Source organism: Physella acuta, unplaced genomic scaffold, assembly GCF_028476545.2.
Source record: "Physella acuta isolate Inbredline_101_S28 unplaced genomic scaffold, ASM2847654v3 ptg000439l, whole genome shotgun sequence".
NCBI lineage: Eukaryota > Metazoa > Mollusca > Gastropoda > Physidae > Physella > Physella acuta.
This window is the reverse complement of record NW_026731958.1, coordinates 203,138-227,448: the sequence shown is the minus strand read 5'-3', so window position 1 is coordinate 227,448 and position 24,311 is coordinate 203,138. Positions and strand designations below refer to the sequence as shown.

At 41.0% G+C, this 24,311-nt stretch overlaps 1 protein-coding gene across 2 annotated transcripts in view; it reads right to left on the bottom strand.

Annotated features, from left to right (window-relative positions):
* Positions 1 to 23,502, bottom strand: part of LOC131943056 (retinal homeobox protein Rx3-like) — a 36,796-nt gene extending 13,294 nt beyond the window's left edge. For both annotated transcript variants that reach the window (XM_059303067.1, XM_059303068.1), the window contains exons 1-2: positions 23,079 to 23,502; positions 11,933 to 12,141 (exon numbers count right to left, since the gene is read on the bottom strand). In XM_059303067.1, coding sequence (XP_059159050.1) covers positions 11,933 to 12,141; positions 23,079 to 23,475 — 606 coding nt within the window. In that variant the 5' untranslated portion in view covers positions 23,476 to 23,502. The remainder of the gene's footprint in view (positions 1 to 11,932; positions 12,142 to 23,078) is intronic.
* Between the last annotated feature and the right edge of the window lie 809 nt (positions 23,503 to 24,311).

Here is a 24,311-nt window from a genome sequence, read left to right as displayed (position 1 = left end):
TGCCGAGTTTTTTCTGACACCCCTAGGTGTTCTTCTACCACCTCACAAAATATCAAGGGGGGTCGTAGGAGGAAAATTTTTTTCGTAATAGAGCTCATATAAAGAGAATTTCACTCGCGGTCACTTTTTAGCCCTCGTCGAGGGCTTTGAGTGTAACCGACAGTTTTTCCTAAAGGTCAAGCCATTGACCTAGGAGCATGCAAAAAATTAGCCAGATATACTGAGCTTAAGTACCCTAAAGTCTGCGTTGAAATGACCCTCTGTTTTTCCCATAAAATACAAAGATTATATAGGGAAATACAACTGGTCAGTTTTGACCGCTTTACGAAGTTTTCCCAGATATGCCGAGTTTTTTCTGACACCCCTAGGTGTTCTTCTACCACCTCACAAAATATCAAGGGGGGTCGTCGGAGGAAATTTTTTTTCGTAATAGAGCTCATATAAAGAGAATTTCACTCGCGGTCACTTTTTAGCCCTCGTCGAGGGCTTTGAGTGTAAGCGACAGTTTTGTCCTAAAGGTCAAGCCATTGACCTAGGAGCATGCAAAAAATTAGCCAGATATACTGAGCTTAAGTACCCTAAAGTCTGCGTTGAAATGACCCTCTGTTTTTCCCATAAAATACAAAGATTATATAGGGAAATACAACTGGTCAGTTTTGACCGCTTTACGAAGTTTTCCCAGATATGCCGAGTTTTTTGTGACACCCCTAGGTGTTCTTCTACCACCTCACAAAATATCAAGGGGGGTCGTCGGAGGAAATTTTTTTTCGTAATAGAGCTCATATAAAGAGAATTTCACTCGCGGTCACTTTTTAGCCCTCGTCGAGGGCTTTGAGTGTAACCGACAGTTTTCCCTAAAGGCCAAGCCATTGACCTAGGAGCATGCAAAAAATTAGCCAGATATACTGAGTTTAAGTACCCTAAAGTCTGCGTTGAAATGACCCTATGTTTTTCCCATAAAATACAAAGATTATATAGGGAAATACAACTGGTCAGTTTTGACCCCTTTACGAAGTTTTCCCAGATATGCCGAGTTTTTTGTGACACCCCAAGGCGTTCTCGTACCACCTCACAAAATATCAAGGGGGGTCGTCGGAGGAAATTTTTTTTCGTAATAGAGCTCATATAAAGAGAATTTCACTCGCGGTCACTTTTTAGCCCTCTTCGAGGGCTTTGAGTGAAACCGACAGTTTTCCCTAAAGGTCAAGCCATTTACCTAAGAGTATGCAAAAAATTAGCCAGATGTAAAGAGGGTAAGTGCCCTAAAATCCGTTTTGAAATGACCCTATGTTTTTCTAATAAAATACAAAGATTATATAGGGAAATACGACTGGTCAGTTTTGACCCATTTCCCGATTTTTCCCGGACATGGCGAGTTTTTTGTGACACCCCAAGGCGTTCTCCTACCACCTCACAAAATATCAAGGGGGGTCGTCGGAGGAAATTTTTTTTCGTAATAGAGCGCATATAAAGAGAATTTCACTCACGGTCACTTTTTTGCCCTCGTCGAGGGCTTTGAGTGAAACTGACAGGTCTGCCCTACGGCCAAGCCATTTACCTATAAACATGCAAAAAATTAGCCAGATGTAAAGAGGGTAAGTGCCCTAAAATTCGTTTTGAAATTACCCTCATTTTTCCCCATAAAATACAAAGATTATATAGGGAAATACGACTGGTCAGTTTTGACCAATTTCCCGATTTTTCCCGGACATGGCGAGTTTTTTATGACACCCCAAGGCGTTCTCCTACCACCTCACAAAATTTCAAGGGGGGTCGTCGGAGGAAATTTTTTTTCGTAATATAGCCCATATAAGGCGCCGGTCAGTCGAGGTCAGTTTTGACCCCCACTCCGTAGACTTTTCGGCCAACCGTCACCGGCTTTCGTGTTCTATCGCCCGAAGGCACCATCGTGCCAAATTTGACGCGCCTGCGGCGCCGGGAAGTGCCCTATCGGGCACTTGACCACTTTGCTTTATATATATAGATAATATAGCGTAATTAACAGAAGAGGTACTACATTAGATTAAGTCTAATACATTAGGTTAGAGAGACTATGTTAGATAATAATAACCGAGTAGTGGTGACATGTTGTTTTCCGTTAGAAATAATTTCTTTTCAGTACAACTGAGGTGATGTTTGGGTCGACATTGTATGGAATCCTGGCCTTTACGTGAAGTGTGATTGTAGGATGTGTACCCAACTGGTGATATGAGATGTATACTTTGCAGAATCGTCAAAATATGTTTGTGCGCGCGGAGACATGAACTGAACTGGAACTTCAAGAATTAGTTAAAATTGTCTAGTCTTTAAGGACTATGTGTGAATGCTACCATAGTTGCCATTGTTAGGTAAAACAGAATGTTGTATTATTGAAGTAATAAATAAAGCTAATGTGATTAGCTTGTAGAGAGAGGGGGGTAATGTTATGATGCATGTTTGACTAGGGCTATGGGTGCGCATGATTGATGGTGCGGCCGTATATTGAACGAGTGAGTGTGTGACGCTGTACACAAGAAAGTGACGTTTTAGTGTGAGTTCGTTGTTGTCAGGGAAGAAGCTTGAAGTTAGTCTTGTCCGTGTTACGTTAGAGTTAGGTTGTCTAGTTGTAGTATCGTTTATCCAAGCCGTCCGATGTCCATTTCTATTGTGCAATAAATAGAGTTAGTAACCGATGTCGTTCTGTCAAATCCTTCGTGAGCGTTGATGTCGTCGTGTCTCAAGATATACTGTAGCATAGCTAAACATAATCAAATGGTAGTGATTAAGATAAAATGGTATTGGATCAAATAACCAAAGACGCTCACTCAGCGTAACATCTACCCTCTCACTGCATAACTGTGGTACACATATAGAACACAGCAGTTATAACAGACAGAATGATAAACGCTGCATGCTGCTGTCAAAGTGAACAGCTGAACTTTTCAACACATCAACACATCAACTCTTCAACACATCAACACATCAACACATTAACAGTAATCCCAAGTTGTACAACGAAAGACAAGCTCCCTTTTCGAACCTAACGATCCATGGGGAAGTAGAGTTCACCTATTTCTGTGATCTCGGCATATGAAGGAAAGTGGTGTGGTCAGCACAATGTCAACCGCCTTGAAACGTGTGTAAAAAATACAAATGTATTGGACCAAGTCAACCATCCTAAGCTTTGTGAAAGAAACACGTGTGTATTGGATAAAGAATTTTTTTTAATAATTGGAAAAAAAAAATAAAGGCTACAGTTGAGGCATAAGGCTACAAATAAACACAAATGTTTGTCTTTATGAAAAGATTGAGTAAATAAATTGTTTTCTAAAACTTATGTTTGTTGGTTCTGTACAAATGGTAACTCTCAACAACACACGTAGAAAGAAATCGAATGAGATTTCTGTTACAAATTGAAATCACAACATTTATCCGATTGTGTAAATTATTCACAAACTCGCAACACAAACTATTTAGCTAGTAAGCTCGATTTTTGCTAACTAAAAATTAGGATGTTACTTTTTGTACAGGAACAATTTTTTTACAGCCTACAAAAATTCATGTTAAAAACACGAGTTATTCAGGTATACAGGAATAGAAGTGTTGAAGGAGAGTTATTCAGGTCTACAAAAATAGAAGTGTTGAAGGAGAGTTATTCAGGTATACAGAAATAGAAGTGTTGAAGATGAAACAGGTGTTGGTGTATAAAGATAAAAATAACAGGTGTTGTATATGTAAATAACAAAATTTTGAAAAAGATGTTTTGGTCATAGGTAATCCCGGATGTTACATAAAATTATTTTTTTAAAACAAGAACAATTAGAAGCGGTTTTAGAATATAATAATATGACAAAATATTCTGTCTGAGTTCACTAAATGTCTGGGTGAACAGAGTTTCTTCCAGGCATCTCTTCGGGGGGGGGGGGGGGGGGGGCAAAGCACCACCCCCTTCCCCCGAAAAAAATTTTCCGCCCCCCCCCCCGAACGAAATGAAATTTATATAATTTATATAGAAAATATATACTTTTAACAGTGTCCGCCCCCCCCCCCCCCCCCCCGAAGAAAGTCTACCGCCCCCCCCCCCCCCGAAAATTTCAAGTGCCTCCCCCCCGGAGAAAAAAGTCTGGAAGAAACTCTGTGGGTGAATGTGTCCATATTTGCTTTCTTCACTTAAAAATGAAAAAATCTCAATGTTCAGTTTGTTTGTTATTTAAACTATTCAGTGTCCTGAACTAAAAAAATATTAAAACAAGAGTTTTTGTTTTATAGGAAGTATTTGAGGCAGATAAGGTAGTGTGGTGGTGTTTTTGAAATGTCAAGCTAATGGATTATGTGAACAGACGGCAACCAGACGATTTGACTTAGCTCACTTTTGGTTTTACACTGTTTAATTTACACACCCTCCACTAACGTGTCGTCATAGCTTTAGGTGATCCCTAACACCTTTATACACCTACAGAAGTTGAATCAAATGGACGACCCCTAACACCTTTGTACAGAAGTCGAATCAAATGGACGACCCCTAACACCTTTGTACAGAAGTCGAATCAAATGGACGACCCCTAACAGCTTTATACACCTACAGAAGTCGAAACAAATGGACGACCCCTAACACCTTTGTACACCTACAGAAGTCGAATCATATGGACGACCCCTAACAACTTTATACACCTACAGAAGTTGAATCAAATGGACGACCCCTAACACCTTTGTACAGAAGTCGAATCAAATGGACGACCCCTAACACATTTCTACACCTACAGAAGTTGAATCAAATGGACGACCCCTAACGCCTTTGTACAGTAGTCGAATCAAATGGAAGACCCCTAACACCTTTATACACCTACAGAAGTCGAATCAAATGGACGACCCCTAACACCTTTATACACCTACAGAAGTCGAATCAAATGGACGACCCCTAACACCTTTATACACCTACAGAAATAGAATCAAATGGACGACCCCTAACACCTTTATACACCTACAGAAGTCGAATCAAATGGACGACCCCTAACACCTTTATACACCTACAGAAGTCGAATCAAATGGACGAACCCTAACACCTTTATAAAGAAGTCGAATCAAATGGACGACCCCTAACACCTTTATACACCTACAGAAGTCGAATCATATGGACGACCCCTAACACCTTTGTACAGAAGTCGAATCAAATGGACGACCACTAACACCTTTGTACAGAAGTCGAACCAAATGGACGACCCCTAACACCTTTGTACAGAAGTCGAATCAAATGGACGACCCCCAAAATCTTTATACATAAGTCAAATCATATGGACGACCCCTAACACCTTTATACACCTACAGAAGTCGAATCAAATGGACGACCCCTAACACCTTTATACACCTACAGAAGTAGAATCAAATGGACGACCACTAACACCTTTGTACAGAAATCGAATCAAATGGACGACCCCTAACACCTTTATACACCTACAGAAGTAGAATCAAATGGACGTCCCTATCACCTTTATACACCTACAGAAGTAGAATCAAATGGACGTCCCTATCACCTGTGTACGAAAGTCGAATCAAATGGACGACCCCTAACACCTTTATACACCTACAGAAGTCGAATCAAATGGACGACCCCTAACACCTTTATACACCTACAGAAGTCGAATCAAATGGACGACCCCTAACACATTTATACACCTACAGAAGTCGAATCAAATGGACGACCCCTAACACCTTTATACAGAAGTCGAATCAAATGGTCGACCCCTAACACCTTTATACTGAAGTCGAATCAAGTTACAGCTTGGCGCCGTTACGCATGAACAAACCCGTGTCACCCCGACCCCCCTACACACACCAAACCCCCACGGTCTTAATCAAACGAAGGCCGTATGTCGAAACGCCAAGCCTAATCGTCATTATCTCAGCGTGGATAAGGTGTATACCACATGGTGTATGTAAAACCTCACCGGGTCTAATGCTAGGGCCAACAAAAGCTAACACCTTAACCGCGCACATCTGAAGCTGCCGTCATAACAGGAATGATATTCGATCTCGCGACATTTAGCAAATGGCAGAAATTGCATCGCGTGAATCATAACATTCGTACCGTCTCGCTGTATAGATACAGCTTAGCCTAAATCTTTTGTGTGTTAATATTTTTTCCATGTTTTTGTTATGTAAATTGTGCTGTATCGAGAAGTTAGTCATTTGGTTTATGGGATAGTAGCAGAGAGGCTTGTGGGTTACTAAACAGGTGACGTATGGGAAAAGAGACAGGTGACTCATCCGTATGGGATACTAGACAGGTGACTTATGGGATACTAGCAAAGAAAAATTTGGGATACCTGCTAGGTAATATGAGATATTAGAAATATGTCTTATGGGATACTAGACAGTTATGGGAAACTAGACAATTGACTTATGGGATAGACAGGTGACATGAGATACTAGATAGGTGACTTATGGGATTCTGGACAATTGACTTATGGGATACTAGATAGTTGACTTATGGGATACTAGACAGGTGACTTATGGGATACTAGACAGTTGACTTATGGGATACTAGACAGTTGACTTTTGGGATACTAGACAGGTGACTGATGGGATACTACATAGTTATGGGATACTAGACAGTTGACTTTTGAGATACTAGACAGTTGACTTATGGGATACTAGACAGTTTAATTATGGGATACTAGAAAGTTGACTTATGGGATACTAAACAGGTGACTTATGGGATGCTAGACATGTGACTTATGGGATACTAGAAAGTTGACTTATGGGATACTAGACATGTGACTTATGGGATACTAGACATGTGACTTTTGGGATACTAGAAAGTTGACTTATGGGATACTAAACAGGTGACTTATGGGATACTAGACATGTGACTTATGGGATACTAGACATGTGACTTATGGGATACTAGACAGTTGACTTATGGGATACTAGACATGTGACTTATGGGATACTAGACATGTGACTTATGGGATACTAGACAGTTGACTTATGGGATACTAGATAGTTATGTGATACTAGACAGTTGACTTATGGGATACTAGACAGCTGACTTATGTGATACTAGACAGGTGACTTAGGGATACTAGAAAGTTGACTTATGAGATACTAAACAGGTGACTTATGGGATACTAGACATGTGACTTATGGGATACTAGACAGTTGACCTATGGGATACTAGACAGGTGACTTATGGGATACCAGCCAACCGACGACACAAGCCTCGTGGCCATGAAACGGATCCGTCAATCTACGACCAGATTTGAATGCGCCTCAAGAATCGGACGCCCCCCCCCCCCCCCACACCCCTGTCTGCAGGAGTACCTGACAGTGACCGGACGTCCTGAGGGTCAGCACGAGTCATTATCCTCATTTTGTCGGCAGTGTTGGGCGGCGATTCGATCTTGTTTACTTTACACATTTAATACCCCTAAGTGGGCGTGGCCGAGGGGGACGGTGGACGGGGAGTCAAACGGGCTGGAAGTAGAAAAAATATCCGGCCGTTTAGCCGTGGCGCCAAACGGTGATGGGTACTGAAGTTTGCTGAGGCGATACTGGTACTGATACTGAGGCTGACGGATAGGGGCATCGAGGGGGGTGAGGTTTAATCATTTGGCTCGGGAATTATCGTTTGACGCGGCTGTCCCCCCACCCACAGGCGGATCTCGCGACTCTGATGGAGCCGAGTTAAAAGGTTGGGTTCTGTTCCAAATATCTCCTCGCGTCATTGTTCCCCTGTCCAGCGGTAGGGATCGGGTGCATCTAGCGACAGGGCGAGGCGACGCTAGGAGAGGATAAGAAGAATTACTGCCCTTCAGAATTATCTCCCTTGGTTTCGGACGATTGAAAGAAGAAGAGCTATTTTTTTTTTTTTTTTTTTTTTTTTTTTGTAATAACCGAATCCACCCCTAACTGTGAGGCGTGGGGGGTGAAATAAAAGGCGTTGAATGAAAATGACGGGTGTGGGATTGTTCGCGATATGGTCACACCAACATGACGGTGTTTTACTGAAAAGATTTTTTTTTTATTTCCGTCTGAAATAGAGTCGAAATATTAATTAAATATTTGAGAAGTAAAAAAAAAAAAATCGTCAAAACTATTTCGTTACGTGTTTTAAGACACCCCGTGGCGGCCGGAGTCGGGTTGTTAAGATGTTCTCGGCTGATACAAAAATTATGTGTTCTGATAGGTCTGACGAGTTTAGTGTTCTTAGCTGTAAGGACAGAAACCTTATCAAAAGAATTAAACCTGATTATTTCTCTATCGTGCCTGATGTACGCGCGATAGACTGGCGGGCGACCGTAGACCCTGGCTAGAAAATGAGCCCCGCATTACAGCGTTGCCCAGATAAGTTTTATTGTCTCGCTAAAAGCTGAGGATTTGGTTTCAATAGACGTGCACTGGAGTGTGGCTAAAAGTCAGTTTAATGCTGGAAGATTAAAACTAGAAAAACACACACAGATCAAGCTGCTTGATGCCGGGGGTTGTTTGCTTATCGTTGGCTGGAATTATCAGGAGCGGTGCATTAGCTGTAGGTTTGGTGGAGGCCGGTGCGTTGTGTAGACAGACGAACAGACGACATCAAAACGTGAGGATAGTTCTGCACGCAAGACGGACGAGTGTCCAGAGGTTTTGTTCTTACGGTGTAATGGGGAAAATGTCGCCGGATTTTGAGATGCTCTGCTGCAAATGTTGCGTGGATTAACGTGGGTTATTTGTCATTAATGTTGACCGGATTATCTAAGATTAGTTTTACGTCACAGAAGATAAACAATAGAATTTCGTATTACGTAACTTTAAAAAAATGTATTTTAAGACAACTTTTTAAAAATATATTTTGACAAAAAATATATTTTAAAATGTTAATTCCTGATATTAAAGTTATAATTAATTAATACGCCATAAAATAAATTTAAATCAAATATTTTGTCTGTTCTCCTAGTTCTATAATCTAGACATAAATTCCAAAATCCATAGTTCCGTCCGTGCATCCGTTCATCCGTCCATCCGTCCATCCGTCCATCCACCCATCCACCCATCCGTCCATCCGCCCATCCACCCATCCACCCATCCACCCATCCACCCACCCACCCATCCATCCATCCATCCATCCATCCATCCATCCATCCATCCATCCATCCATCCATCCATCCATCCATCCATCCATCCACCCATCCATCCATCCATCCATCCATCCATCCATCCATCCATCCATTCATCCATCCATCCATCCATCCACCCATCCATCCATCCATCCATCCATCCATCCATCCATCCATCCATCCATCCATCCATCCATCCATCCATCCATCCATCCATCCACCCATCCACCCATCCACCCATCCACCCATCCATCCATCCATCCATCCATCCATCCATCCATCCATCCATCCATCCATCCACCCATCCATCCATCCATCCATCCATCCATCCATCCATCCATCCATTCATCCATCCATCCATCCATCCACCCATCCATCCATCCATCCATCCATCCATCCATCCATCCATCCATCCATCCATCCATCCATCCATCCATCCATCCATCCATCCATCCATCCATCCATCCATCCATCCATCCATCCATACACCCACCCACCCATCCATCCGTCCATCCATCCATCCATTCATCCACTCGCCCATCCAACCATCCATCCATCCATCCATCCATCCATCCACCCATCCATCCATCTATCCACCCACCCACCCACCCATCCATCCGTCCATCCATCCATCCATCCATCCATCCATCCGTCCATCCATCCATCCATCCATTCATCCACTCGCCCATCCAACCATCCATCCATCCACGCATGACTTGTCTTAATAAACTCAACACTTCTAAAGTCCTTAAGACGACCTCCAACTCCAATTAATCGACAGGCATTATCCCCCGCCCCCACCCCGCAACAAGTCCGGGTTCTAACCACTTCTGTGTTTAGCTATGCTTTCACAATGGATTAAAAAGGTAATTTCCTTGGAGATTAACGGATAGTCCTAAATTCTGAGCCCGCCGTCCCCTACCCCCTGTATCAACGATCTCGATTCCTATCAATCTAATCTATCGAGATTTTCCCCTCTTCCCGACCACCACATCAAAGGCACCGCTGACGTGTAATTCTTGTATCTGTGGCGCCCTTCAAAGAGTCCGGGGCTGCTATAAAAATGTCCGTAAAAATGTTTTTAAGGACTCAGCAGACGATTGATAAATCTACAAGGCAAAAGGACGGCATTATAACATCATGTAAGTTTACGAGGGGGTCGGGGAGAAGGGGGGGGGGGGGGGTCGCTAGTACAAAACTGTCTGGGGATGGATCTAAGATTCTTGCCCGTATAGGGGGAGTTATAGGTGGTGTTATAGGTTTTTTAAACGTCTGCTTCAAGTTTGATGTCATACACAGTTTTGGTAGTCTTTGGGTGAGGACAATTTTTTTTTGAAGTGGGATAACAATATAGGCCATGGCCTATATATTTATATATATATATATATATATATATATATATATATATATATATATATATATATATATATATATATATATATATATATATATATATATCGTATGGTACGGTGTGGTTTTGTTATATATTATGATCCAGGTTTAGTGGTACATGACTTAAGTCACTAATTTAGTGCTATATGACACTTGGTCAAGATATCTAGTTATGTCACTTGACTGTGTATTTTGTCTACAAGTTACGGCGAAGTCATAGTTTTGTTATTGTCATTCCATCAGTTCAAATTTATGACTTATTTAATCAATCACACGTCTAAAATAATGGTTTAAAAACTTGACAAAAGAGTATCAAGTTTCTTGTCAGGGAGTCGTAACTCCACACTTGAGAGAACAAGTTTCATTAAAAACAAATCATTCATGATACAACAAGTTCCAGAAAAAAATCGTTTTAAGAACAAGTTCCTGTTTAACAGAACAGTTTTCATTACAACAGAACAAGTTTCAATGTTACAGAACATGTTACGATGAAAAGGTTCATTGTAACACAGCATGTAACAAAACAAGTTCATATGCTACAGAACAAGTTCCAGTGCTACAAAACAAGTTCCTGATCTTTTCAAGAGAAGCCCCGCCACTAATGCAAAAAGTCCAGGGTCGAAAAGTTAAGCCCCGCCACTTGTGAACTATATCTGATGTCTAGACATTTGAATATTTTAACGCACACAATAAAAACAATTTCTTATCCGCCTCTAGGGTTGGGGTTAGGGTTTGGGTTAGTGTTAAGTTGGATTTAGAGTTAGGGTTGGGGTTGGAGTTGGGGTTAGGGTTAAAGGTACCACAATACGGACCTTTTCGTGCAAATTATAACATGTCCCATGTCACACTCTTAAATAAAATCTACAAGTCAAAGTTTCATATCCTCTTTTATAATCTGTTTTGGTAGGCGGGGGTTAACATTTTTTTGGGTCTTATCTGGACAAGATCCCAAGTTCCACAAAAACAAAAAAGTTCCGATATAACAGAAATTTCCATTGCACACACAATACGAAGGTTAAGTGTCAAAAAGTGTCTAAAAAGTTTTAGAATGCGAAAAAAAAAGTTTCAATGTGTGAAAAAAGAAATTCATTATGTGAAAAAAAAAGTTTCAATGTGTGGAAAAAGAAATTCATTATGTGAAAAAAAGTTTTAATGTGTGAAAAGTCTGAAAAAAAATCATGTGAAAAAAATTCAGTATATAGAGTTTCAGAATGTGGAAAAAAAAAAATTTTATGTGAAAAAAAATTCATTATGTGAAAAAAAAAAGTTTCAGTATGTGAAAATAAAGTTTCAGATTGTGAAAAAAAAATTCATTATGTGAAAAAATAATTTCATAATGTGAAAAAAAAGTTTCAGTATGTAAAAAAAGTTTCATTATGTGAAAAAAAAGTTTCAGTATGTGAAAAAAAAACTCATTATGTGAAAAAAAAAATTACAGTATGTGAAAAAAGTGTGCTACTGACCTCCACCCTCTCCTCCTTAAGGTCCACCTTGTTGGCCAGCTCCTCCCTCATCATAACATCCGGGTAGTGTGTCTTCTGGAACGTGTCCTCCAGTTGCTCAAGTTGCTCCTCCGTGAAGATCGTTCTGTGACGTCGCTTCCGCTTCTGGCTGCCGGCACGCGCTAGGTCTATGGGGCTCAGCAGGCTGGAGAAGGGGTGGGGGTAGGCGCCTGGAATGGTAGAGGGGTCAGGGGAGGGGAGGTTTTAGTGTTGAGTGGTCAGATGAGGGGAGGTTTTCGTGAGGGGAGGTTTTAGTGTTGAGTGGTCAGATGAGGGGAGGTTTTCGTGAGGGAAGGTTTTCGTAAGGGGAGGTTTTAGTGAAGGGAGGTTTTAGTGAGGGGAGGTATTAGTGAGGGGAGGTTTTGATGAGGGGAGGTTTTAGTGAGGGGAGGTTTTAGTGAGGGGAGGTTTTAGTGAGGGGAGGTTTTAGTGAGGGGAGGTTTTAGTGAGGGGGATTTAGTGAGGGGAGGTTTTAGTGAGGGGAGGTTTTAGTGAGGGGAGGTTTTAGTGAGGGGGGATTTAGTGAGGGGAGGTTTTAGAGAGGGGAGGTTTTAGGGAAGGGAGGTTTTAGTTAGGGGAGGTTTTAGAGAGGGGAGGTTTTAGTGAGGGGGGATTTAGTGAAGGGAGGTTTTAGTGAGGGGAGGTTTTAGTGAGGGGGATTTAGTGAGGGGAGGTTTTAGTGAGTGGAGGTTTTAGTGAGGGGAGGTTTTAGTGAGGGGAGGTTTTAGTGAGGGGAGGTTTTAGAGACCGAATGCAAGAACTTCTAAGATTCACAACAAACTTGAGAAACATAAAACATGTAGGTAGCAATCCAAAGATTTTATGTGTAAAATTTACCACTTTTTATTGCTCGAAACCACAGCAAGTGTATACACAATTTAACCCTCATTTAATTAGCATCATGGTGTAAAATTTATTTGTTCTATTGAAAAGGGAGGGTCAAGATCAGATGTTGACATCATTTATAACGTTCAGGAATATATAAATGTATTTCTTTTCTTCAAGAGTACTACGTTGTTTGTTAAAAAATGAATTGTAAAACGCATATGTGATCAACACCTTAGCTAAGAGCGTATAACTATGGTTTCTTTCGGGCATTTGTCTCAGGGAGGGTATGTAAAATTTTCTGGGAGAAGGGGGGGGGGGATTAAATCTCTGGGGGTGGGTCGGACACTCAGTTTAAGTATATATTTTTTTTAATAAAGAAAAGTTTCTATTTTGTTCGAGGGGGGGGGGGGGTGGATGTGGGTGAAGTGCCCCTCCCCCCCCTACCGGAGAGATGCCTGAAAGAAACTCTGCATATAATAGTTGTCAAAAAGCACGTATACGATATGATAAGTGTGTAAACCAAGATATATTATAGAACAATGACTAACGTGTAACATTATATGAGTTGTTTAAAAAACGCACGTCTTTCAATGTATGGGCTGATTTTTGGCAGAAATAATATATGGCTGTTGACTGCAAACCAATTCATCAGCTAGTGCTGTATGTTAGAGGATTGTATTGTTCATGTCTGATATAGATACAGATGTAATCGGTGTAATTGAATGTAATATTTACAGCTTAACTCAATACAGATGTAATCGGTGTAATTGAATGTAATATTTGCAGCTTAACTCAATACAGAAGTAATCGGTGTAATTGAATGTAATATTTGCAGCTTAACTCAATACAGATGTAATCGGTGTAATTGAATGTAATATTCACAGCTTACCTCAATACAAATGTAATCGATGTAATTGAATGTACTATTTACAGCTTAACTCAATACAAATGTAATCGATGTAATTGAATGTACTATTTACAGCTTAACTTAATACATTCGAATGTAATATTTACAGCTTACCTAATACAGATGTAATCGGTGTATTTAGTGTATTGTTCGTTGAGTGGCCTGTTTTTATCTTAACCCTAAGCTTAGCCGTTGGTAGAAGCATTAGGTAGATTATATATCACATGAATTAACCACAAACAGATTATGCACTGCATTGATTAAGGCCATACAGATTATGGACACTATTGATTGGAGCTTAATTAATAATTGAGTGAATTGGTTGAACCCAGATAGGCAGTGCCAACAGCGGTATTCACTGGGCAAGTTGCTGGGCATTGCAAATGTCTGATGTGGAGGCGGAGTGTTCAAATATTAGTGTGCTAAGTTTTTAAAAACAAGGTGTCGAATTTTTATTATCCAGAAATGGGTAAGGTCAAGGTTACCTCATCTGTAGGATGAAGGCCATTGGCATTTCTCTTAGAAATTTATTTAAATACATAATATTTTTATATATTTTTTTTATTAAAAAAAATCTCCAAGCATTAGGATCATCTACCTCTCCTCCCCCTACACCTTAACGCCCACCCCACACACCCCCGCATAGAGTACCACCTCTGCTTGCTGCTATTCTAGAACAATCCATGAGTACAGTGTCGGGGTGAATAAAGTAGCGTGTCGGCTGGGGCACATGACGTCACCTGATAATTCCGATTAGCCGTACATCAAAAGCCGGAGTAAAAGATTAAATCGGAAGATCGGAATTAAAACAGCTCTGTCAGCCAATAGGACAGGCAGAGAATAACAAAAGAGAAAATATGTTGTAGGGTCGTAGGGGCTTCTTAGTTGATGAGGATCAGCTGTAGTGGCGAGAGTGGAACATTCAAGTAACACACCATTCCCCCCCCCCCCCTTAACTTCCCCCTCACACCACTACCCACACACATAAAACGCACAACACACACACACCACTCCCACACACACCACTCTCTTCTAAATATACATCTCAACACACACACACCTCTTCCCTCTCATAAAACTCACCCACTCACCCACACATCACCCTCCTCCACATACAATTCATCGCACAAAACCACCACTCCCACACACCACTTCCCCACACACCACGCCTCCCATAAATACAATTGACCACAGTACATCCACTCCCCACACACCACTTCCACACACGCAACTCCCCTCTACATATAACTCACCACACACACCCATCGTTCTTCCCACACAGCTAACACTCCCAATACACACAACAATTACTTCCCTACACATCACTCCCCACAAACCGACCACATCGTCCACACGTATCCCTCCCCTCACACTTATCCCCCACACGTATCCCTCCCCTCACACTTATCCCCCACACGTATCCCTCCCCTCACACTTATCCCCCACACGTATCCCTCCCCTCACACTTATCCCCCACACGTATCCCTCCCCTCACACTTATCCCCCACACGTATCCCTCCCCTCACACTTATCCCCCACACGTATCCCTCCCCTCACACTTATCCCCCACACGTATCCCTCCCCTCACACTTATCCCCCACACGTATCCTCCCCTCACACTTATACCCCACACGTATCCCTCCCCTCTCACTTATCGCTCCCCCCACACTTATCGCTCCCCCCACACTTATCCCCCCCCCCCACCCACAAACACCACAGCTCACACACCGTAACTCTCCTCCCTGCCTACAATCGTTACATGACCTTTGCCCTTATCCTAAAGGACTGACACAATCACCAACTGGTTCACATCACTACATGAAGGGGGGGGGGAGGGACAGAGAGGGCAGTCATAGCTGGACCTCACATCAACATTTACAGCACCGGCCTGCATGTCTATAGCACCACAAGAAGCTCTGGCCGCTGTCCCTACTATGAGACCTCGTCAACAGAACCTACCACAACAGTCACCACATTAACAGAACCTACCACAACAGTCACCACGTCAACAGAACCTACCACAACAGTAACCACGTCAACAGAACCTACCACAACAGTCACCACAACAACAGAACCTACCACAACAGTCACTACAACAACAGCACCTACCACAACAGTCACCACAACAACAGAACCTACCACAACAGTCACCACAACAACAGAACCTACCACAACAGTCACCACAACAACAGAACCTACCACAACAGTCACCACAACAACAGAACCTACCACAACAGTCACCACAACAACAGAACCTACCACAACAGTCACTACAACAACAGAACCTACCACAACAGTCACCACAACAACAGCCCATACCACAAGTCATTTCTCTACCGTCTCCTCATATTTGGTGGTTCATAGTTTTTATGTTATTCCCAGTTTAAATCTGACTTTTGTACATCTACTTTTGGTCGCTTTTTATTGTCCTTTTATACCTAGTTTTGGTCTGACTCTTGGTGGTTTATTATTTTTTTTTTACACCCACTTAGATCTGACTCTTGTAAAACCACTTTTGGTGGTTTTTGTCATTTTATTCCTACTTTAGGTTTAAATGTTGTAAAACCATTTTTGGTCATTCATAATTGTCATTTTTATACCCAGTTTAGATCTGACTTGCGAAAACACTTTTGTGATGTAAAACATGAAACATGAGCAATATTATGTACGAAACAATGTTGGTATTATGTGCAACACAATGTTGGTATTATGTACGACACAATGTTGGTATTATGTACGATATAAAGTTGGTATTATGTACGATATAAAGTTGGTACTAAGAGCAATTGTTTGAAAGACGAGCAACATTTGTGATACACATTTTACTTCATGAATATGCCTTTTTGTGATAATGATGTTTTATGTTACAATGGTGTTTAGTCTAACGGTGTTTTTATTCTATATCAATGGTGTTTGGTGTCAACGGCGAGTGAAGATTGGGTAACACAACACACACGAGAGTAACGTAACACTTTGTGTGTAATACAACACACACGAGAGTAACGTAACACTTTGCCCCGGGGTTAACTTGATACTCCATCGATTACACTTCTCAATTAACGGTTAAGGTAAAATGACACTATCCTGTTACGTTATGATAGTCTGCTGTATTTTCTGTCAAAAAATATACATACATTATATACAGAGCATGTATATAACCAGCATACATGGGGTGCTTGACTTAAGTTAAGTCTGTTGAATGATATTCTTAATTATTCACCCCCTCCCCCCTTTTTTCACCTTACCCCCCCCCCCCCCTCTCTTACCCAGACTGTATTATCATTTCATCTAAGACCAATACTCATACTTCACTAGTTGTTATCTGTAAAACAACACACGCCGTTCTCATTCTAAACACTAAGTCGTTTTGTCAATTGCTCTTATCATAACAATGGCCGGCCTATTGTTAGTTAATTTGTTCGGCGTTTTAGAATTTCGACAAATGTTTTATGCAAATACGACCGGCCGCCCTAGTGTGGGGTTTAACAACTCGACTCCACGCTTGATTGAGTTAGAATTTATTTGTTGTAAATTCAAGTGGGGGAGGTCTTTTATCTCCATCTTGGTTTACATCAATATTTTGTGCAAGCCAGAGTGAAAACAGTGATGGCTATTTAGATAAACAAGAGCGAAACAGCGCTTATCGGGGATATTTGACGGGCCTAAACAAGCTAAAGGAATATTTAAGGGCAATTCAGCACGAACAGATGGCAGAACTGCGTCAGCAATTCGTTCAGCTATTGAATTTAATCATCCGAAAGTGAATTATTTACAGGAGATATTTGCGCAAGAAAAGATGGCCGTTTAGATGTGTTCACGGTCAGGTGGTTGGATATTGGTTGGCTTGTTAGCCAATGGTTGTTGGATGTTGGTTTTAATATTTTTATTAAAGAACCTGACCTTGGACTCATTAGCTACCTAATGCCAATGAACCTGATAATTAATCTTGACATTTTAGCATTAATATTGCATGTGGGGGAATAAAGAGGTAATTACTTCCGTTTTCGGTACATTGGTCATATGGGCGCCTTTGGTAGGAATTATGGGTAGGACGAATGGACATATGGAAAACAGGACATGAACCTACAGCTGTACACGAACCTACACGAACCTACAGGTGGACACGAACCTACACGAACCTACAGCTGGACACGAATCTACACGAACCTACAGCTGAACACGAACCTACACGAACCTACAGGTGGACACGAACCTACACGAACCTACAGGTGGACACGAACCTACACGAACCTACAGGTGGACACGAACCTACACGAACCTACAGGTGGACACGAACTACACGAACCTACAGCTGGACACGAACCTACACGAAACTACAGCTGGACACGAACCTACACGAAACTACACCCTACAGAAACTGACGACTCGTCTTTATAAAATAATTTGTCGATCTAAAAATGTCGATCTTTTGTTAGCATGAAAACATTAAATGGTGTGGCTGTTAAAATTGTAATTCATTTTTACTAGCTTAATTCCGGTTGCACGAAATTCACCGAATTTTAAACACGGAATTTATTTTTATTTTAAACATTTTCGCGTAACTCATCAGGGGACACAACTCTCTGATAATTTTCTTTTCAAATATACTAATGATATGCGGCTGAATTATTTCTTCATTTATATCTTTAAAATGTAATTTGCATGTTGAATCTAAAATTGTAATTCCGAAGGTACAGTTTGAATGACAATAGGTAAACTTGTAAGGTAGTGAACCTTTCATGTGAACATCTGAATGATATATTGAACGGTTTGGTTTTAAAATATCAAATAACGCTGACAAATTTTTGACACAGTTGGTTCAATAGTGTTCGCTTTAGTTGTGTGTTTAGCAAGAGTCGGGTTTTGTCAAATGTACACATGCACATAAACAAACATACACATAAACACATGGCACAGAATACATTCAAATTATACACGATCATACACATACGCAACATATTATAAAATAATAATATGGTTTACACACACACACACACCTACACTATAATTACACCATTCACTCAGAAAAATACAAACACACACAGAAGAATACAATCACACACAGAAGAATACAAACACACAAAACACAAACACACACTTACAGACGAACACCAAAATCCTGTTTGTAAAATGACGAACAAATTGCTAGCAAACATTACGGTGAGTTAACAAGGCTATGGCCAAACGCTCAGCACACACACAAACACATACACACACATACACACACACTTACTCACACTTACACACACACACCCTTATACACACATCTCCACACACCAACTCACACTTACACACACACACCCTCATACACACACCTACACACACTTACGCACACACACTTACACACACACCCTCATACACACACCTACACACACTTACACACACACATACACACACACTTAATCACACTTACACACTTACACACTTACACACACCCTCATACACACAAGCACACACATACACACACACACATTCACGTCACATACACACACGCCGATCAGAATCCGGGTCGTTATATAACCCAGCGTCTTCGTACAAGAGAGAAAAAAAGATGAAATAATAATGTAATGCACGAACACGGTGATGCTAAAGATTAGCCCAGCTTTCTACACGTCAAGCAGACGGTTGGCGTTAATCGTTGCGTTACATCAGCCGGAAACATTGGCAGAGTTTTTATCTACGCACCGGTCAGGTCCGTTTATGCTCAATAATAGAGAAATCTGATTTGCTTTGTCAGTTTACGACTTTTGAAAAGGATTTTTTAAAATCCAACACAAATTTGATTTTAACAATTGGGGGAGATTAGCCTGTGGGTTTAAAAATTTATTTAATGCTTTTAATCTTAGGGGTATGGTCAGAGGCGTAGCGAGGGGGGGGGGGGGGGGCGGGGGTGCGGACCGCACCGGGTGACACCATTTAGGGGGGTGACACCAAGGCAAAAAATAGCAAAATATATAGAGAAAAACTTGAGGGGGGGGGGGTGCAAATCGAAAGTTCGAGGGGGTGCAAATCGAAAGTTTGAGGGGGGGGGGTGCAAATCGAAAATTTGAAAGTTTTTCCCCGGGAAGGGTCGCAGGGTCGCTACGCCTCTGGGGGGGGGGGGGGGTGACACCATCAAGTGCCGCACCGGGTGACACCCGACCTCGCTACGCCACTGGGTATGGTTGAGTCGGTCAGAACATAGGTTGATAAATGTGTGTTTTGTTAGATGTCATTTATTCGCACATCAAGTGTACTGAGCACATGATGATAAAAATGTGTAGTTACATGTGATCTATTCACACATCAATTCCCCTAATACATGTTGATAAAGGTGTTGTTAAAAGTCATAATTTACCATCTATACACGATGAAAACATGTTAATAAAGCGACAAAAGAACAATTGTTTGAGGTTTATATTCCAATAAACTAGTGAGTTATTGTACTTTCGTAAAGCGAGCCACGTTAACGATTACAAGCCAAGCTAAACTAGTTTATTCCATGGGCTCAAGCTTATTAGTCTTATGTTTGTATTTTCTCATATCATTCCACTATTCCAGAAGGTGTCTACTGACACCCCCCCCCCCTCCCCCACACCTCTTGACTCCCCGTCTTTGCACCAATGACTGCCGCAGTGACGCCCAAATAGACCGATACGGTTCAACAGATCTCTGCTTTCACTAAGATAATACCCAGTTCGTTAAACAAGAAATTACTGCTTTAGATATCTTGCTCGTTAATCGAGACATCATTGTAGTAAATATCTAATTCGTAAATCAAAACATCACAGTGGTAAATACCTAGTTCCTTGTTATGTTTTTTTAGCGGTTTGTAGTATTGACTTGGACGGTTGGAAGTGTTACATTGGACGGTTGGAAGTGTTACAATGGACGGTTGGAAGTGTTACAATGGACGTTTGGAAGTGTTACAATGGACGGTTGGAAGTGTTACAATGGACTGTTGGAAGTGTTACAATCGACGTTTGGTAGTGTTATAATAGACGGCTGGTAGTTTTACAATGGACGGTTGGTAGTGTTAAAATGGACGGTTGGTAGTGTTATAATGGACGGCTGGTAGTGTTATAATGGACGGCTGGTAGTTTTACAATGGACGGTTGGTAGATTTGCAATGGACGGTTGGTAATGTTCAAGTAAGCAACTTATTACACAAAGAGAAACTTAATCAAGCTTAGTTTTTCATCGTGAAATTTTCTTTTTATCAAAATCAACTTTTTAAAAAAAAATCAAATTTTGAAACAAAATAAAAACAAAAAATAGGACTGAAAAATTGGTGTCGTAAAGTTCATTTTCTGATGGGACTGGCCGTGTCTACAAAGTGTCGATTAAAAAAAAACAACAGGTATTTGAACATCGTCCAGCCATTGGTAAAAAGTCAGCTAATATTCCCTTTTCAACCTGACTTCAGTTAACGCTTCATCTGGGTCTGGGTCGTCATAGGGTCTTTCTACTCAACCCGGATTCAAACTCGAGACTTTCGATTAGCAGGATAAAGCTCTACTCACAGTGCACGGGTAAAACACACAAAAAATATATAGATATTTATTTTAACCGAGAACATACGGAATTTTTTCCCCCACGATACTGATAGATTTGTAAAAGTTCACAGTATTTTGTTCTATTTAAATTTCTCCAGTAAAAAAAAATGGAAACCAAATACGTTAGTATTTAAAGAAACACAAATATTAAAAAACAAGTTAATAAAAAGTCTAGTGACAATTTAAGCGCAATTTCCTTAATTAATTTTTTGTGACCGAACGAAAGGATATTTTTGAAAACTTTCTTCGGCAATATTGTTCTAAGTTATGGCAGGAATCGATTGGTAAATGTTTCAAGTCGCTAAGTGGTCTGGTTGCCGAGATATGGGCCAAAAACTGCATTTTTTCGAGGTTTTTTGGCTTTTCCGGGAAATCCAGGAAGGAATTCCGGGAATTTTTTTGGCCCACAATCATCCTCGGAACTTGCTTAACATATTTGCTTTGGAATTAGTCCTCGATATTGCTTCGTTGAGGAGGAGATACGACTTAAAGCTGCGAACACACATCCATCCATCCATCCATCCAGAAATAACGAATTAATAATCGCAATTGTCAGTATGAAAATTGCGCTAAAAAATAAGAAAAAATGGGCTGAGTTTTGAATAGACAGGTTCAGAAAGTTAAAGGTTAAAGGAGGGTGGAGGAGGGGAGGGAGTGGATTAAGTTTTTTTTTTTTTTTTTTTTTTTTTGTTTGTTTTTTTTTGTTGGTAAAACGGGATTTTAAATTTAGTTAAAACATAAGGTGACGGTGAAAGCAGATAAAGAGTAGATTTAAGGAATTGGGGTTTAATTAATATAAGAAAAGTTTCTATTAGAATAAATGAGGTTTGCGTTTGTATAATGTAGCTGTTCCGCCCAGGACCCTAAGCTAGACTAAGCTCAATTCAAAGACCTAACACTGTAAACCTAAGCTCAGCTCCGAGACCTAAAACTTTTTTTTTTTGGCTTTATGGCACCAAGTTCTCCTTGATGCCCTTAATGACATTTCGCAAGACCCAGATGTCATATGTCACGAGACCCAGATGTCATATGTCACGATACCCAGATGTCATATGTCACGAGACCCAGATGAAATTGTTGACATTAAAATCTCTAAATATCTCTATACAAAAAAAAAATTAGTTTTTCCTTACTCCTTAGAAATAAGCAGAGTAAGAAACGGTAGAGGAAAAATTCAGTGTATAAATTATAAATGTAACGGCCAGCTGAGTGTTTGTTTCGTATTAATGGTTCCAGACTATTTAACTTTAATTTATATGTCTGTATAAACTGTTTGTATTTCACTGAATTATTATTAAAATGTTAAATATATATATATATATATATATATATATATATATATATATATATATATATATATATATATATATATATATATATATATATATATATATACACAAATATATATATATTTATATATATACATAAATATGTAGGCCTATATACATAAATATGTATATACATAAATATAAGAGTGTGTGTATTGGCTAATATATATCATGTGATCCGTGTTTCTTTCAGACTTTTTTTTATCCTGGGGGGGGGGGGGGGTAAGGTACTTGAAATTTTCGGGGGGGGGGGGGCACTGTTTATATATTTGCTATATAAATTCCATTTCGTTCGGGGGGGGGGGGCGGTAGACTTTCTTGAGGCCCCCGAAGAGATGTCTGGAAGAAACTCTGAGTGAGACTGATATGTGTATAGTGTATTAGAATTATTTATTCTATACATTTTACGAGGCATGGTACCGATTGTATTTTATTTACTTTATTAGGTGAACCTAATGTGGTGACCTTATCTGACCTTGACCCTAATGTGGCGACCTGATTGTACTCACCTAGCATGTCCTGGTGCGGCGGGTGCAGGCCTGTGTAGTGGAAGTAGGGGGCGGGCCGGGGGTGCCCGTGGAACACGGTGGGCCCCGGGCGGCTCAGGATGCTGTCAATGCTGAAAGGGTTGCCGGACATGGCGCCAGGGTTGAACATAGAGGACAATGTGTTCTGGCAAGATTTGAAGTGTTCAGCGGTCAAGGCCGCGGTCAGCCCGCCGTAGAAGTAGGTCAGTGGGTGAAGGTGGGGGACGAACCCCGGGTTGTCCAGGAGGTGGGCGGGGTGGTGGTACGGCCGGACCGAGGTCTCGGACGCCATTTTGAGGCTGAGTTCTTCTTGCAGGCGCTCGTCGTAGACCAGGGGCGGCACCCGGGGTTGGACGTCTTTTTCTGGGGAGCGCAGCATCTCCGGCGGGACTCCGGTGACTCTCCGGCGTGGTAACAACAGCTCTCCGGTGGCTCTCCGGTGACTCTCCGGCGACTCTCCCGTGTATCTCCGGATACTCTCTGGATCTGTCCAACAGCTCCCCAACAGCTCTCCGCAGATAAAAAAAAAAGTTAGGTATGGTGTCGTGGTGTGGTGTATCAGTTGACGTCTGGCTTATTAGATGGTCGTCTGCTGAACGTTTTTGTTTGCATCGGATGGTGTGCTCATATATCAGATGGTGTGCTCATATATCAGATGGTGTGCACATATATCAGATGGTGTGCTCGTATATCAGATGGTGTGCTCGTATATCAGATGGTGTGCTCATATATCAGATGGTGTGCTCATATATCAGATGGTGTGCTCATATATCAGATGGTGTGCTCATATATCAGATGGTGTGCTCATATATCAGATGGTGTGCTCATATATCAGAGGGTGTGCTCATATATCAGATGGTGTGCTCATATATCAGATGGTGTGCTCATATATCAGATGGTGTGCTCATATATCAGATGGTGTGCTCATATATCAGAGGGTGTGCTCATATATCAGAGGGTGTGCTCATATATCAGATGGTGTTTTCATTTATCAGATGGTGTTTTCATTTATCAGATGGTGTTTTCATTTATCAGATGGTGTTCTAGTGTATCAGATGGTGTGCTGGTTTTTTTCGTGCATCAGATCGTATTCTCATATATCAGATGGTGTCCAGGTGTATCAGCGGTGTTCTAATATATCATTTGGGTATTTGATGCCACCACACAGTTTGATGTGTGGTGAATCATATGGTGTTTTTGATGAGTAAAATGGTG